The sequence below is a fragment of the Canis aureus genome, chromosome 10 (assembly GCF_053574225.1).
Source record: "Canis aureus isolate CA01 chromosome 10, VMU_Caureus_v.1.0, whole genome shotgun sequence".
NCBI lineage: Eukaryota > Metazoa > Chordata > Mammalia > Carnivora > Canidae > Canis > Canis aureus.
Window position 1 is genome coordinate 18,417,683 of NC_135620.1, and position 15,981 is coordinate 18,433,663.

The 15,981-nt window shown below is 38.3% G+C and overlaps 1 protein-coding gene and 1 long non-coding RNA gene across 12 annotated transcripts in view; one reads left to right on the forward strand and one right to left on the reverse strand.

Annotated features, from left to right (window-relative positions):
• CCDC192 (coiled-coil domain containing 192) overlaps nucleotides 1-15,981 on the forward strand; it is a 217,183-nt gene that overhangs the window by 196,489 nt on the left and 4,713 nt on the right. For 7 of the 11 annotated variants that reach the window (XM_077911512.1, XM_077911514.1, XM_077911516.1 and 4 more), the window contains one exon: nucleotides 15,461-15,517. The exons of 3 other annotated variants lie outside the window; for them this stretch is intronic. In XM_077911512.1, coding sequence (XP_077767638.1) covers nucleotides 15,461-15,517 — 57 coding nt within the window. Of the gene's footprint in view, nucleotides 1-4,832; nucleotides 4,972-15,460; nucleotides 15,518-15,981 lie in introns of those variants that run through there. One more of the 11 variants, XM_077911523.1, reaches the window with a different exon arrangement.
• LOC144322039 (uncharacterized) overlaps nucleotides 1-15,981 on the reverse strand; it is a 45,311-nt gene that overhangs the window by 2,989 nt on the left and 26,341 nt on the right. The window contains exon 2 of the long non-coding RNA XR_013387603.1: nucleotides 5,793-5,875. This is a non-coding gene — a long non-coding RNA (uncharacterized LOC144322039). The remainder of the gene's footprint in view (nucleotides 1-5,792; nucleotides 5,876-15,981) is intronic.

Below are 15,981 nucleotides of genomic sequence, written 5' to 3' on the forward strand. Positions count from 1 at the left end.
GATGGAATGTCTTTGGTATTGGAGAACATTTGCAATGCTTTGTCTTGCAACTGAGATGATTAAGAGATTGTTGACACAAACAAGCTTATTATGACTAATAGATGAAGAGTTGAGCATTTATATTTTCCCTTTCAGGGCAGACTGGTCTCTAGTCACTGTTTTATCCCTCAGGTCTAAGAGGTTTGGGTATATCAGGCACTTTGTGGGATGAATGAATGTGCCTACATTTCCAAAACAAGTAAGTCCCATTTGGAAATGCTAATTTACATTATTCCATTTGTTTATACTTTTCTCTTAATTGATGTTAATCCATTAGAATTTTTTATGAAATCAAATTTTTATGTTAATTCATTTTTACTTTGCATTTGGTTGACTATTATTTTACTGGTCTCTACCAACTCCTAGCCATGCTTATATGTATATGTATATATACATATATAATGTACATATGTACATGGAATGTGTGACACATCCAGATAGGATCAGGACTTATTCAACCAGCACTTGGAAAATGATGTTGCTTATCCAGTTTTACCACTCCAGATACTTGATTGCTACAGTCACATGCTTCCAACTGATTCCCATGATTATCTCTAACAGTATCTAAAGGGTTCTTTGACTCAGAACATTGTAAAGATGAAAGAATGGGAAGGCCTAAAACCATACTATGGGACACACTATATATGGTTTTCTTTTTTTGTTTTGTTTTGTTACCTTGAGCAAAGTATACAGTTGTCATATTAATTTCCAATCTTACTCATTGAGGAATTTGTGGGTAAGGAAACAACTCCTTCCTGGTTCTGTCCATATTTTGTATCCTTACCATTCATATGCAAGATTCACTGCTCTTTCCTATCCCTTGCACTGCCCTAGTTTCAGACTGTATATGGTAGAGTCACTCTCTCATATCAGAGCTTCCATACACAAAACATAGAATACTTAGTTTATCTGCAGTGGTATTTAAGTTCTCCCTCAAGGCACAAAGTATTATTCACTGGGATTTTATAGCAGATTCTACTTTGCTACTACACAAGACAGTGCTGAGCCTTTAAGGAATCACTATTTTCCAAAGCATCCTCTGCAAAATCTGTCCAATGACGGCTCAGTCTTGTAGCTTTCCCTTCTACTCTGGTGCCTTGCTAGATTTCATTATTCTCTCCTTCTTTCTGTCTCTTTCTTTATCTCTGTCTCCCTCTGTCCCTCTGTACTTCTATCTACCCTGTACTATAGGGGCAGGATTAGTTATTTTGACAGAGATTACAACTTTCAAGTGGGTTAAGTCTAGATAAAGGACTCCCCATTTGGGAGTAGCCACTTACCCTCTATTACTTCCTGTATCACATTATCTACTTCCTCTCTGGATATTTTTGGACCACCCGGACATTGGTTTACACATGCACAGATATACACACCTGCACCCTTATGTCACCCTTGCAAGAGATATTAATCTGAGGATTTAAGTTGTCCTAGTGGCTTTTCAAACATTTATTATAGTAGTTATTACTGTAGAATCAATTTTAAGTGTCTTTTTTACAATTTTAATTGAAATTCTTACTGGGCAGCATTCTTTTTTTCCACATTTGAGAGACTCATGCTCATATGCAAATATGTAACTGTAGTTTATCATCAATAGGGCTCATACTTTCTAGGAAGCTGAAAAAGCTAAAGAAGTATCATTTCTGCCCAACTTTGGTCCTTTTGGCTGTTTTTCTGTAAGAAAAGACTGACAAGTAGTTTTGGGGGTCACAGTAACAACAGAGGAATAACTAAATAAGCTATTCACTCCTAATCTTCCATCTATTAAAGAAGATGGGGTCATAATCCATTGTTACTTCCAATTTAACTCCACAAGAATCTGGCACTTACCATCTACCCACTCCTGCACAACAAGGATGTAGCATGGGCCATTATATCAAGCATAAGGAGCTTAAATGCCAACAGGTAAACCAAGAATGCAAAGCATTGTGTTAATGCAAAATACTTCAGAATGTATGCCCAGAAGTTCAAAGTCTCGAATATAATCATAGGATTCTACAGTCAAAGAAAAAATGATTCACGTCTTTGTTTTATTATTTTTTTTTTAAAGATTTTATTCATTTATTCATGAGAGACACACAGAGAGAGAGAGGCAGAGACACAAGCAGAGGGAGAAGCAGGCTCCTTGCGGGGAGACAGATGCAGGACTCCATCCTGGGTCTCCAGGGTCACGCCCTGGGCTGAAGGCGGTGCTAAACCGCTGAGCCCAGTGACTGATACTTTGTGCCTTGAGGGAGAACTTAAATACCAATGCAGATAAACTAAGTATTCTATGCCTTGTGTATGGAAGCTCTGATATAAGAGAGTGACTCTACCATATACAGTCTGAAACTAGGGCAGTGCTCATTGTGACATTTTGATATTGAGGAAATTGAATTAATTATTTCTTGGCTAAAGAACACACACAGAACCATTTAGTTTAGGTTTAAATTTGCCTTCGATATTTGTTTATCATTTGAAGAGACTTTTTAAAGCTAAATAAATAAACAATGTTTTTGGTAGCATGTACTTTTTAGTGTACAATGATGTTTAATGTCAGAAATGCCAACATTTCTAAAATGACAACTATACACACTACAAAAAGTATATATATATATATATATATATATATATATATATATATATATATATTCTATAATACACCCTTGGACAAATTAATAGTGTCTAATATCCCGTGAGTGAATTATATAATTCAGTATAGAAAGAGACAGTAGCTCCCAAAAGATGCAAGGGGAAGATTTGGGGCTTATGGATTGACATGCAATAATTATTGAATCTTGTAGACAAATCAACCACTCTGTGTATCAGCCTTTTCATTATAAAACAAAGATGTGGGCAGTTGCAAGACAAAGCATTGCAAATGTTCTCCAATACCAAAGACATTCCATCATGAAAGCAAGCATTTGAGAAGTATTGAAGTAACTGTACATATACTACATATACCTTAGTTTCCTATAGTCAAGAGGAATGTGAGTAGAATGATATGTAAGAACTGTTTTCTTTCTGTGGAACATAATACTATAGTATTAGGATTCATGGAAAGGACCAATCTGTGTTCAAACGAGGGCCCTTCCAATCAACTTGCTGTGTGAGTGTGGTAAAATTTCTAGAACTGTGCTTCAGTTTCTTCATCTGTAAGTAGGCCTGTCAGTGCATCAGTACAGTACCTCATAGAACTTGTAAGGGTCTTAGGTGGGTTAATTACCATTAAGCTCTTAGGGTAGTGCCTGGCACATCATAATTGCTGAAGAAATGTTAACTGTATTGTTAGTATTGTCTACCTACATTTTCTAAGCACATTCCCTGAATCAAAGTTTTCCATCTTCCTATAAATTAGCTGATGTTTCTATTTAGTAGCTTCATCTTTTTCAAAACCAACAATTGCATCTAAAATAACCAGGTTCTTATTCTTCTAGAATTTTTATGCTGATGTGGCTTTTACTGGATGTTCCCTATAAAAAAATCTCTTTTATGGTTTGCTTGATTTTAAGCTATCTTCCAGACAACAACTATTCAATTTATTGAGACTCTTGCTAGCAAAATGGCTACTCATAATAATTGAGAGAGGTCTTTATTCATTGTTCATTCATTCATTTATTTTGTCTTCCTTATTTTTTCCACTTCTGAGAAAATTAATGTTATAAATAGCATTGCTTTAAATGCATTACCATGTTATAAGATTAAACATCAAATGCATAGCCAGCTCATCCACTGATTCAGAGATAAGCTTGTAATCTAATATAAGACAATGGAATGTGAAGGCTATTCATTGAAGATTAAGGAAAAGAAAAACCTCCTGTTTCTCTATAATAAATAATGTAGAGACCCCTAGACAAAAAGAAGGAGGATCATCCCAAGAAGACAGTGGCAGTCATCTGGCAACAAGAATAGTGTTAGGTTTAGGAAGAAGCTCACATTGTAAAGAAAGAGCAGAAAGACCAAATGATCTTCAGTTATATCATCGGGACTAGTAGTTCATTTCTTGCCTGAAACTAGCTCTGTCTCTGGAGTTGATATTTTCTCTTTACTATGTAAGCCAGTTAGAGTTAGGTTTTCAGCTTTTTTATAGCACAGATACTACTTGAATAATACACTGTTATTGGTTTTGTTTTTGTTTGTTTGTTTGTTTGTTTGCTTGTTTTTTTGTAAGCTCTACACCTGACATGGTGCTTGAATTCATGACTCTGAGATCAGGTGTCCCATACTCTACCAACTGAGCCAGTCAGGCACCCCCTTTGGCATTTTTAATAAAAAATTTTGTTCACTGTAGCAGATGATATTTGTTACCTACATAAAAGACATTTATTCATCCTTTCTTAACACAACTCCAACTATATTCAGCATTTGGGTAGGTAATGTGTTTCAGGGACCCTCTCCCACCTACCTCAGATGATTAATATTTATTAGTCTTAACCAATCATAGTGATTCTGTTTCCTTTTCAAGGGTTTCTTTAGGAATATGATATAACTATGGACAAAAATATAATGTAAATTCTGCTGAGAGCATTATGGAGGGCTTAACTCTTAAAAGGGGGAGACAAGTGCCACCCGGGTGACTCAGTCAGTTAAGCATCTGTCTTCAGCTTAGGTCATGAACTTGGGGTCCTGGGATCGAGCTCCATGTCAGGCTCCCTGATCACTGGGGAGCCTGCTTCTCCCTCTCCTTCTGCCCCCCCTTTGGGGTCTCTCTCTCTCTCTCTCAAAAATAAATAAATAAATAAATAAATAAATAAATAAATAAATATCTTTCAAAAAAGGTGGGGCAACAAGACATTCCTTTCTCTTCCAACTTTTAGGCAACATTCTGTGCAAATAGGAGGGAGAAACAAGAGAAGCCAACCTTGCTTCCTTGAGCCACAATAGGAGCTATCCCTGAAATTCCCTTCACCTTATGTGTAATAATAAACTCTCCATTGTCTAAGTTGGCAACAGCCACATGTTCTGTTATTTGGAGTTGAAATCGCCTTACCTAATGTACAGATCTTCTTTGACTTATGAGTTTATGTTCTGATAAACTCATTGTAAATTAAAAGCATTGTTAATCAGAAACGTGTTTAATATACCCAATCTACAGAACACCCATCATAGTTTAGCCTAGTCAAGTGTAAATGTGCTCAGAATACTTACACTAGCCTACAACTGGGAAACATCATCTAACACAAGGACTGCTTTATAATAAAGTATGGAATATCTCATGTAATATGTTGAATACTGTACTGAAAGTAAAAAAAAAAATGGCTGTATGGGTAAGGAGTAGTTGTATCAGTTATTTACTTTTGTGAACATGTGGCTGACTGGGCATTTAAGTGGTTTGAAGAAAAGAGGAAGCCAATTAATTCACAATACAAATTAAATTTAAATCATTTAAATAATAATTAAATGATGTACCTGAAGCCAGAAACAAAATGAGAACTTACCCGGCTAAAAATTAATGTGTCCCTGAACTTTTGTTTATCCAGGTGGTTAGAACCAGAAGACACTGGGAGGGTCATCTTGGAAAGTAGCCAGAATAAATGCCCACAAGTCTTAATGGTAATCCAGCTGCCAATTCCTAAGATTCCTACTATCTTAGCATTTTTTTAGATCAGAAATTAATAATAGGTGGAAAGAAGAAAGAATGAGACACAGAGCCTATTGCCTTCTTGCTTAAAAGCCAGGAATATTCCATAAACAATTGAGAAACATGCAGAATATGACTCTCAATGGATAAGTTGTTACTCCAGATCAGGAGAAGATGTCAATGTGACAGGGCTTACCTTGGACTTGCATTGGGTACCTGATGGTAGGGATGGGTAGGTTGATGAGGTTGAAAAGTGGCCTACATATTTCAGACTTGCACCTATACAAGAATTGTTGTAGTATTATTGGTCATAATAATGGAAACAAGATGTAAGCATTTACTCTGCTTTGTGTGCTTGCAGAGCAAGTTCTAAGTAAAATAACACAGTAGGTATTATGGAAATGTTTATTTCTTTTCCCACTTCCCTATTTTCTCTCTTTTTCTCCTGCCTTACAAGTATGGAGGCAAGTTGCATAGAAAGGAAAAAGTGAAATTATAGGTATGGGAGTTCTTTGACTTCTCTAAAAATTGTAAATATTATTTTTCAAATACTAAAATACAAGACATCCAAAATATACCACAAAACTTTCTAGTATCAGAATAGAAGCATATTGCTAAGAAGTTCAATAGCCTTCTAGACATTTATTTTTGCTTCTCTATAGCCTTCAGTTTAGGCCCACCCTGAAAATAACTCCTTTGCCATTAGCTTTGATAATGTTTTGAAGGTATAGAAATTTGTGATAAAGGAGGTTAATTAATGGGGAAAACATCTATGAAAGTTAACATTTATACCAAATATCAGAAGATTTCCTAAAGAAAGAAAAGCTTGTTTGAATCCCCTAACACTTCTGAATTATCTTTTGTAATTTCAAGGTAATTTCAAAAATAAAAAAATAAAGCTGATAAAATTAGAATGGCATTCCACTGGGAGGAGGAATTGAAAGAACCGTGTTTCATAGGCTGTTGTCAAGAACAGGGCTCTTTTACACTGCCAATTTAACTTAGAGAAGACCTCCCTGGCACTCACCCTTCCCTGAGTCCATTTCTTATTGTTGTCTTCTTATGAAATGTGAAAATGTAAACTAACAGGAAGTTGCATAAAAGTGAAAGAAAGTTAATAAAAACAAAATTAGACTTGCACAGGAGATGACACCGATAAGCAGGCCTTGTTTCTGTGAGTTATTTCTGTCAGGGGTACACTTTGATATTTCCTACCCACTTCAGCTCTCTATGTCTCATGGACTTATAGTAACTTCAGGGCTTCTTCTCTAAAACACACATTTCTCTTGGTGTTTTCCAAACCAAACCTTGAAGATTCCAACAATAAATATCCAAATGCTCAGATGTGTCATTATAAAGCCCATTTGTATTACCTGAATAGTAGGCCTGTAGGCCTCACCCACTGTTAGTTCCTTATGGCCATCTATTATATTTCCATAAAGTGATTAAAGCTGAGGAAGAAATAATGAAGCTTGGGAAAGTCCTTGATAAAGAGGTAGTCCATGGAAATTAAGAACATAATTTTTGAATTAAAATTACAAGTTGAAAGATGTTACAGGAATACATTGCCTGATCTAATGGAGACAATTAGACAAAGTTAAGAGTTATTTAGATCTTTGAATCAACAGCACTTAGTGACTAGATAGATAGAGAGCATAAGCATAAAGGAGAAATCTAAAGTAATGCTCAGCTTTCTGCTGCTAGCAAGGAGATGCACAGTGACAGCACTTTATTCAGGGAATACTGAAAGGAAATCAATTTTAGAGGTTAGATAATGAGTTCAGTTTGGGACATACTGTATCTGAAATGTTCATGAGGATTCTCAAAGGAGGGGGGTCCCAGGTCCAGAGCTCAGGTCTCACCTAGAGTTGTAAACTGGGGCATCGTTCACACAAATAGATTGCAACCAAGGCCACAGAAAAAGACCTGTAAAGAAAGAGAAGAAAGCTTAAAATCCTGAATTAAGTATCTCTGTGCAGTAATTACTCTGAGGAGGAGCTCACAAAATGAGACCAAAGGAGTAATCAGAAAGTTTGGAGGAAAATAGTGTCATATTGCAGAAGTCAGAGTGTCTTACAGGAGGCTGTCAACAACCGCAAATGTTCAGAGGCCCTTCAGGATGAACATTAAGTCCAATGGACTGAGTGACATCAGTAAGCTCAGCAAGGCAAAGTTGAATAATGTAATGGAAAACAAAAGCTAGAGTGCACTGGGTTAACAAAGAGAAGCGCATGCAGAAAGAGACTCGAGTACAGACACCTCTTCCAAGAGATCTGACAGTAAAGGAGACAACAGTGATAGAGCAAGAGCTAACGGGGCACTAAGCAATGAAAAGTTTTTATTTCCTTTTTAAGATGATACCAAATGAATATATTTAAATGCTAATGGTTGGAGTCAGTGGAAAGATTAACATGTATAAGAACAGAGAATAACAAAGGTGTGAGATTCCAGAGGATTCAGGAGGGTCTGGAATCCAGAACTCTTTGGATGTTTGGAAACCTTCAGTTGCCCTTAGCTGAAATCTAAGTTCACTGGTGACTTTGCACCTAAATGAGTTTCTGGGAATCCTATCATGGATAGATTTTTCTTATTACTCAGATGTTCGTTGGTTTTCCCTTCTATATTTGCTTCCTATTCACTGCTGTAACAAATTACCACAAATTTAGTGTCCTAAAGCAACTCAAATTTATTGTCAAGTTCTGGAGACCAGAAGTCTAAAACAGGTGTCACTGGGTTAAAATCTAGGCATCAACAGACTGTGTTCCTTGTGGCAGCTCTAGGGTAGAAACTGTTTCTTTGCCCTTTTCAGCTTCTATAAACCACATGCATTCCTTGGCTTGGGGTTCCTTTCTCCATCTTCAAAGGCAGCAATGTAACATTTTTAGAAATTTCTCTTTGTCTCTGACTTCCCACCTCCTTTCTCTAAGGAACCTTATTGATTCCATGAGATCTTCCCAGATAATCTAGAATCATCTTCCCAGATAATCTAGGATCATCTTCCCTATCTCAAAATCCTTGATTTAATCACATCTGCAAAGTCTCTTTTGTCACATAAGATAACATATTCACAGGTCTGGGGAAAAACTTTGGGGGTCCATCATTCTGAATAACTTTGTGGACATCTTTGGGGAGGGACATTATTCTGCCTATCATACCTCCCTATTTCTGAATTACTCTGACAACTTTGTTGAGAATTATGGATGGATCCAGAAGAGCATCCTGTGCTTAATGTTTTACCTAAATAAAAGATCTCAGTAATTAATCTCAGCAATGTCATTCTCAAAAGAAGGAGTGTTTACTATTTGGAGAAATGTTCTGCATGATGTGAAAATTGAACCTAGCCAGTACTAGCAATAGTTAATTTTATCATTTTTAGGATTCCACGGTGAAATACATCAATAATCCAAATAAATTCTGTGTGACTCTTCAGCTGCTCTTTTCTAAGGAGAAAAACAATAACAACAACAATTATTGTAACACTTGGGAAAACAGTGAGGAAGACTTTATTGAGGGTTATTGATTGCAGTTAGTGTCCAAACTAACACAGTAGAAAAGAGAGGGTGGCTCTACTCTACATATTACAAGGAAAAGTGGGGATTTATAGTAGTGGGTGGGGTAGGGGTTTGTTGCTGGGAGATGAGTAAAAGGGGAGGCAGGCCAGGGTGACCAGATGTCACCTGGGGTGTGGTGGAAGATGAGGAATTTGATCAGATATGGAGGATGATCAGATACCATGGGTGGGGATTCTCAATAAAGTGATTTAGCGGACTTCTCTCTGCAACTGGGCTCTTGAAGACAAGGTTTAAGGATGAGTTCAGAGGAGCCTAACTAAAGTTTGGTCAGGGGATCCCTGGGTGGCGCAGCGGTTTGGCGCCTGCCTTTGGCCCAGGGCGCGATTCTGGAGACCCAGGATCGAATCCCACATCGGGCTCCCGGTGCATGGAGCCTGCTTCTCCCTCTGCCTATGTCTCTGCCTCTCTCTCTCTCTCTGTGACTATCAAAAATAAATTAAAAAAAAAAAAAAAAAAAAAAAAAAAAGTTTGGTCAGGAAAAGAATCTTCTTCTCTATAGTATGTTTTGCAATTTATTACATCTTATGCATAGATTTCTTATCTTCATCCAAGAAGTGCTGAGTCTATAACTAGCACTGAATCTAGGAGGCTGGGAAAATTCAGTAATGCTATCACTGTCATCCAACGGCTAACCAAAAGGAAGAAAATGAGGAACAGGATAAGACTTATGGAAGAGAACAAGCCAATATGTTGTGAGGTATAGGTGCCCTGTCACTCAAAATTTTACACACAAAAATGACTGCATCCAAGTGTCCTATTGTCAGGGACATTTAATAGCACTGTCAAGTCAACTAAATCAAAATGACTTGCACATCTTCACAAAACCCATTCTTCTGCATAGTTCATACAAGCAAAACTCTGATCCACAAAAAAATGAAGAACTACTTATCCTATCTTTTTCTATAAAAAAACAAACACTAATTTTCATTGCCACTGTCAAAGAATAACACTGACAATACTATTCTTGCCACAGCATCATATAATTTCTCAAATCCATGCAACACCAGAAACTATAAACAATAACTGCTTGAAAATTAATGCAATGGGGATCCCTGGGTGGCTCAATGGTTTAGCGCCTGCCTTTGGCCCAGGGTGTGATCCTGTAGTCCCGGGATCGAGTCCCGTGTCGGGCTCCCGGCATGGAGCCTGCTTCTCCCTCCTCCTGTCTCTGCCTCTCTCTCTCTCTCTGTCTGTCTATTATAAATAAATAAATAAATAAATAAATAAATAAATAAATAAATAAATAAATCTTTAAAAAAAAAGAAAATTAATGCAAACAACTAAATTGGTGTTCCTCATTATATAGACTTAGCTTCCTATAACCCCAGTGCATCAAGAAGAAAAGCAGAAGAGTCTCACTGTTATATTCTAGTGTAATGTGCAGTCCAAATGATATAAAATCATCCTTATTTTACTCCTCCAATTGACTTTGAGTCCATACTGAGTCCACTGCAGATAAGCACAGAAATAGTCCTTCATCTACTATCTCTTCTTTTTTCTTCTTTTCTCATCATCTCCTACATATCTCCTCCTTTGAATTTCCTTTTCCCCTACCAGAGTCCTTTTTTACCTTTAGGCCTCTGGCCTGGTATCAGTCATTGTGCTTTAACCACTCTTCTCTTTAATGGAGCCAGACATATAGGAGAGGACTTTAGGTTCTGCTCACTGGAAAAGGTAAAAGAGTTTCTGAAAAAAACCTTTCTTCTCCTTAGATTGATTTCCTGTAGGGATAACTCATGTGCATTGTGATTTTTTTTAATAATAAATTTATTTTTTATTGGTGTTCAATTTGCCAACATACAGAATAACACCCAGTGCTCATCCTGTCAAGTGCCCCCCTCAGTGCCCATCACCCATTCACCCCCACCCCCCACTCTCCTCCCCTTCCACCACCCCTAGTTCGTTTTGCATTGTGATTTTAACAGTGTTTGTGTTGTTTCTCGATCTTGTTGAAGAACTCCTTCTGATAATCTGATATGATCTGAGACCCTGAAGAGGGTGGGAAGGCACCCTGCCCTGAAAGGGAACAATGGACTAAGTTAACCTATATTGTCCTCCCCTTACTGTGGTAAAACAATTTACCTTACTGGTGTAGATAGAAGATGAGACACAGTATTGCACTATGCCTCCTTGCAATCTTTGGCCACTGGTTGCTTCCCCTACCTCCCATCAGGGACCAGCCTATATTCATTTTGTGGTACCATGTTTGAGAGGTCCTCACTTGCTTTTCCACACAAACAAATCTCTCCCACCTCTCAAATAGTACCAAGGTATTCACACATCTTTCTATTATAATGTTCTTATCAGTCTTCTTGGGCATATCACTTGACTGTCTCAAGCTCCAGGAAGAAAATCCTAGAGTCAGATCTGCAGAAGGGAATTCGCTTGCTCCATGTGCAGCAGTGGTAGCTGATTAACTCTTATGGAAGTTGGGGAGTCACTGTGCTTTCCTTCAAGATATGGTATCTCAGGAAAAGAGATCTCTTAAGAGGGAGAGTCTTTTCCTTGCCAGACCAGCTTGTGAGTAAATGGATCAATCTATCCACTGAGAAACAGAAACAAAAGCAAAAGCAAAACAAACCTCCAAACACTCACCATTTTCTCTGGATTCTGGATATGATTCAGCCAGGTGAGAATTGGCAAGATGTTGGAGGGATTTAAGCTAATTGTGGAGGGAGGGGAAGACCATGGATACATTCAGTCAGTGGTAACATTCACAGGCAGAGCCATGTCAGGTAACAAGGGAGAGGCACTGAAAATATAATACATGTGACTCTCTTCTGCTGTGTGTACTGCAGCCTTGTCATGAAGAGGCATGCCTGGAAGATTTCTGGCTTACCTTTTAGAATTTAGCCAAAAATTTAGTTCCCCATGCCTATTACAGGTCAGCAGAAATTCAACTGTCAAAATGTGGCCAATCATCAGAATCAGCTAGGGCACTCTGTTAAACTAGAGATTCCCAGACACCTTCGTAGATTCACTCAAGCAGAATTTCAGCAGTGAGACCTTGGATTCCATATTGACAAAAATCCCAGGTGCCAGGGTGGAGAGCCATTTTTATAGCTCATGGAATTGAAGTCACAGATCTGGAAGAAATCTAAATTTTTCTATTTAACAAACCTTAAATTCATAGATGTTAAGTGTAATGTTGTACAATCATGACAGTTTATTATATAGGGAGGAAATGCAGTAGTGAAAAGCTTTGTGTGAAGAAAATATGTGCCTGGGGAGGAAATCTAGGAACCATCCTAATGACAGACTAGTGGAAAGCTTTGAACTGGCCATTGCTACAGGGGTTTTGTATCATATATGCACTTTTAACCACTTATTCACCTAACAAATGATCTAACACATGTGCCAGGTACTGCTTTAGGTAGAGAAAACACAAGAGTGAACCTAACAGTCAAAGATTTCCGCATTCATGGAGCTTTCATTTTGGTAGGGTAGGAAGAGACTACCAAGAAGATAAAAATAAAATAATCAGATATAGCATGTCAGAAAAAGCAAAGCAGGGAACAGGAATCTGAGGTGTCCAGCAGTGGGGGCTGCACTGAAATTGTAGGTAGGATGGCTGGGGGAGACTTCATTGGGTGAAGGTGACTTTCGAGAGCAGAGACCTGAAGGAACTGAGGGAGCTAGCCATGTATGCTTCAAAGCTACAATTATCCAGGCAGAGGAAGTAACAAATGTAAAGGCCCTGAGGTAGAAACATGCCTAGTCTGTCAGGAACAAGGAAAGGAAGAATAGATGTGTCTGTGAGGTAAAGAGGGGCTAGATCACATAGTATGTTAGCGGATGGATTTTTAGTCTACATGAGGTGAAAAATCATTGGAAGATTTTAGGCAAAAGACTGCCAAGACCCAACTTATATTTCAATGAGACCTCTCTGTGCAGAGTTGAAACCAAACTGCAAGGGCAAATAGCAGAAGTAGTATGACCAGACATGAAGCTATTCCAATACTTCAACTACAATGCATATGCTGGGCAAGAGAGAATTAACCATTTCAATAAACACTAAACATGGGCATCATGGTGCATTTATGCCTCGGAGTCAACAAAGGAAGGAGGGTAGTGATCTGCAGTTTTCTCCATCTGTTTACTTTCTAAACATATCTCCCAGTAAGAGTGTCTTACTGTCATAGGAACAATGCTAACAGCTGGAGATGTGTGCTTTTCACCCTACCTAGTCCTCAAACACTAAACAAGCCCTCAAAGCATCCACATGAGCCAGACCCCTCAAGCTGGTTCTGGGGACTGGCACAGGCCCAGCATCTGCAGGAGGCCCAAAAACTTGAAGCAACAAGTGCTTCCTACACACACTCTCTTGGTCCTTGTTTTTCCTGAGTGTTTTCTTTATCAAGTGCTCTATAGGCTATTTGATCGCTCTCCAGAGCACTTTCCTATGTCATCAACACTGCATCCCTACAATTGTAGATTTAAACTAAGTATTTTGTTCTTTCCAAAGCATTTACTAAAAGACATATGCTTAAAATCTAAGGCATGGGGCTGTTGCTAGGTGAAAATATATATTTGCTCCAGTCTACCATTGCACCTCAGAGTTTTCTGCTAACATACAATCCTATTGTAACAGTGGTCATCACTAACATGCGGGAAGTTTTCTGATACACATTGAAAATTTCTAAGCATATATCAAACTACATTTCAGTTCTTTTTTTTAAAGATTTTATTTATTTATTTATTTATTTATTTATTTATTTATTTATTCATGAGAAACACAATGAGAGAGAGGCAGAGGCATAGGCAGAAGCAGGCTCCATGCAGGGAGCCCGATGTGGGACTCAATCCCTAGACTCCAGAACCCTGAGCCAAAGGCAGATGACCAACCACTGAGCCACCCAGGCATCCCCATTTCAGTTCTTTTAATTGACCCAACTTATTTGTCAATTAAATCTGTTATTTAAAAAAAAATGCATTTCAAAAAAAAAAATGCATTTCTTTATTTGATAGGGAGAGAGAGCAGGGAGTAGAGAGGGGCAGAGGGAGAGGGAGAGAGAGAGAGAATCCCCAAGCTGACTCACCACTGAGCTTGGAACTCAACATGGGACTCAATCCCAGGACCCCAAGATCATGACCAAAGCTGAAACCAAGAGCCAGATGCCCCATCAACTGAGCCACCCAGGCACCCCAATTAAATCTGCTTTTGTAATGCTGCTGTTATTTCCAAATCAACAAACCATGTCAACTTCAAATGTATTCTAAGTGTTCACAGCCTTGATGGTGAGAAATTGAAAACTCTTTGAAGTTGGCTATTTGTCACTATAGACACTGGTCACTTTATGAATATAAACACTGGAGGGAGAAAACTCCAAATAGTAAGACTAATCTGACTTTTAAGATGTAAAACACTTGGTCTATAAGAACTCCAAAAATAAGTGAATTATTTATTTCATAGAAGTACCATTCTCTGATGGTAACTATGAAAGTCTAGAGAAGGACAGAAAACTAGGAACAACTATTGTTGAAGTTTTATTTATTATTCAAGTAGTGAGAAAGAGATATTTACAAGCATGAGCCAATTTTCAAGCCCAAGTATGGCAATAGATGAAACTGGACTCCCTTGTGGTTATTGAGAAATATACACAGCTTCCAAAACCACATGAAGGTGAGTCAGAGTGATGGGCATTTGTACAGAGGAGGAAGCTGACATAGTCTTTTAGGCCAAACAGTAATCCTGGGTGGCTCTGATGAAATAAGGTATTTAATCACCTCACCGGGAAGAGTCTTTCTTATTGAGTAAACACTTGGCAGCCTTGGTCATTAGCTTGAAAAGCAGAGAGAAAAGTAAACGTTCATGAGGTAGTACCCATTGGAGATGTTTGTTTAAAAGAAATCCTGATTGTCCCCTTGAGGCCTCACTTGATGCTGCCTCTCCCCTACCCAAGTGTGGAACTGTGAACGTGGGAGCCAACTGCGCATCTGACTCGCTCTCTATGTGCAAAGTCCCAGTGACTAATTACTGATGAATTAACTTTTAAAATGACCGTGCAGACCTGACTGGGGAGAAGTGTGCTTCCTATCAAGAGAAGCATGTGAAACAGAAATGAGATCAGTGATTCTTAGCTTTTCTGTGTTCACTGAACAGTTTTGGGTGGTGGCATCACTGAAGAGATAGAAAGGGGAACATCCATTTTTAGAAACAAATATCTAGAAAATCTTAAGAAAGCCTCGTAGACATTCACTAGGTCACCCTTGACCAATGCTCAAAGCAACGTTTTCATGTGATGTAGGTCTTTTAACCCCGTATTAAACCATGTGTCCTTTCTCTGATTAGCTCCGAGCTGTATCCTGCTCTCCTCCAGACTGTCCAACACAGCTTTCTACCCACCAGGTATCTCTGTAAAAATATGTAGCTGCATATTTTTGGGAAAAGGTACATATTGCTCACTGATTACAATTGGAGGGACACTGATATCAGAGAGACACTTTAAAAAGTATCAGTTAGGGACGTTGCAGATATAATTCCTATGCAGGTGAAATCAGATGGTCCAGAGCCGCATAATAAGCTAAGTCGCTAAGTCTCTAAGTCTCTAAGCTACTCCAGGTATAATAACCTCTGCTATTTTCTATTTCGTTATCAGTATTTTTGATAGAACTCACACCTGGCACTTTGTGAAGGGCATGAAGGTTTTAAGGATGTTAAGAATGAGAAGCTGGAAATGGCCAAATAAAATTGGTACAATTTCTTCGAGGCCTTTTGTCTGCGAAGGCTACATAGAAAAGGAAGCATAGTCTGCCCCAGCTCGAGCAGAATGCTCCTATTGCCTGTTTTCTTTCTAAACCCTTTTAAGTATG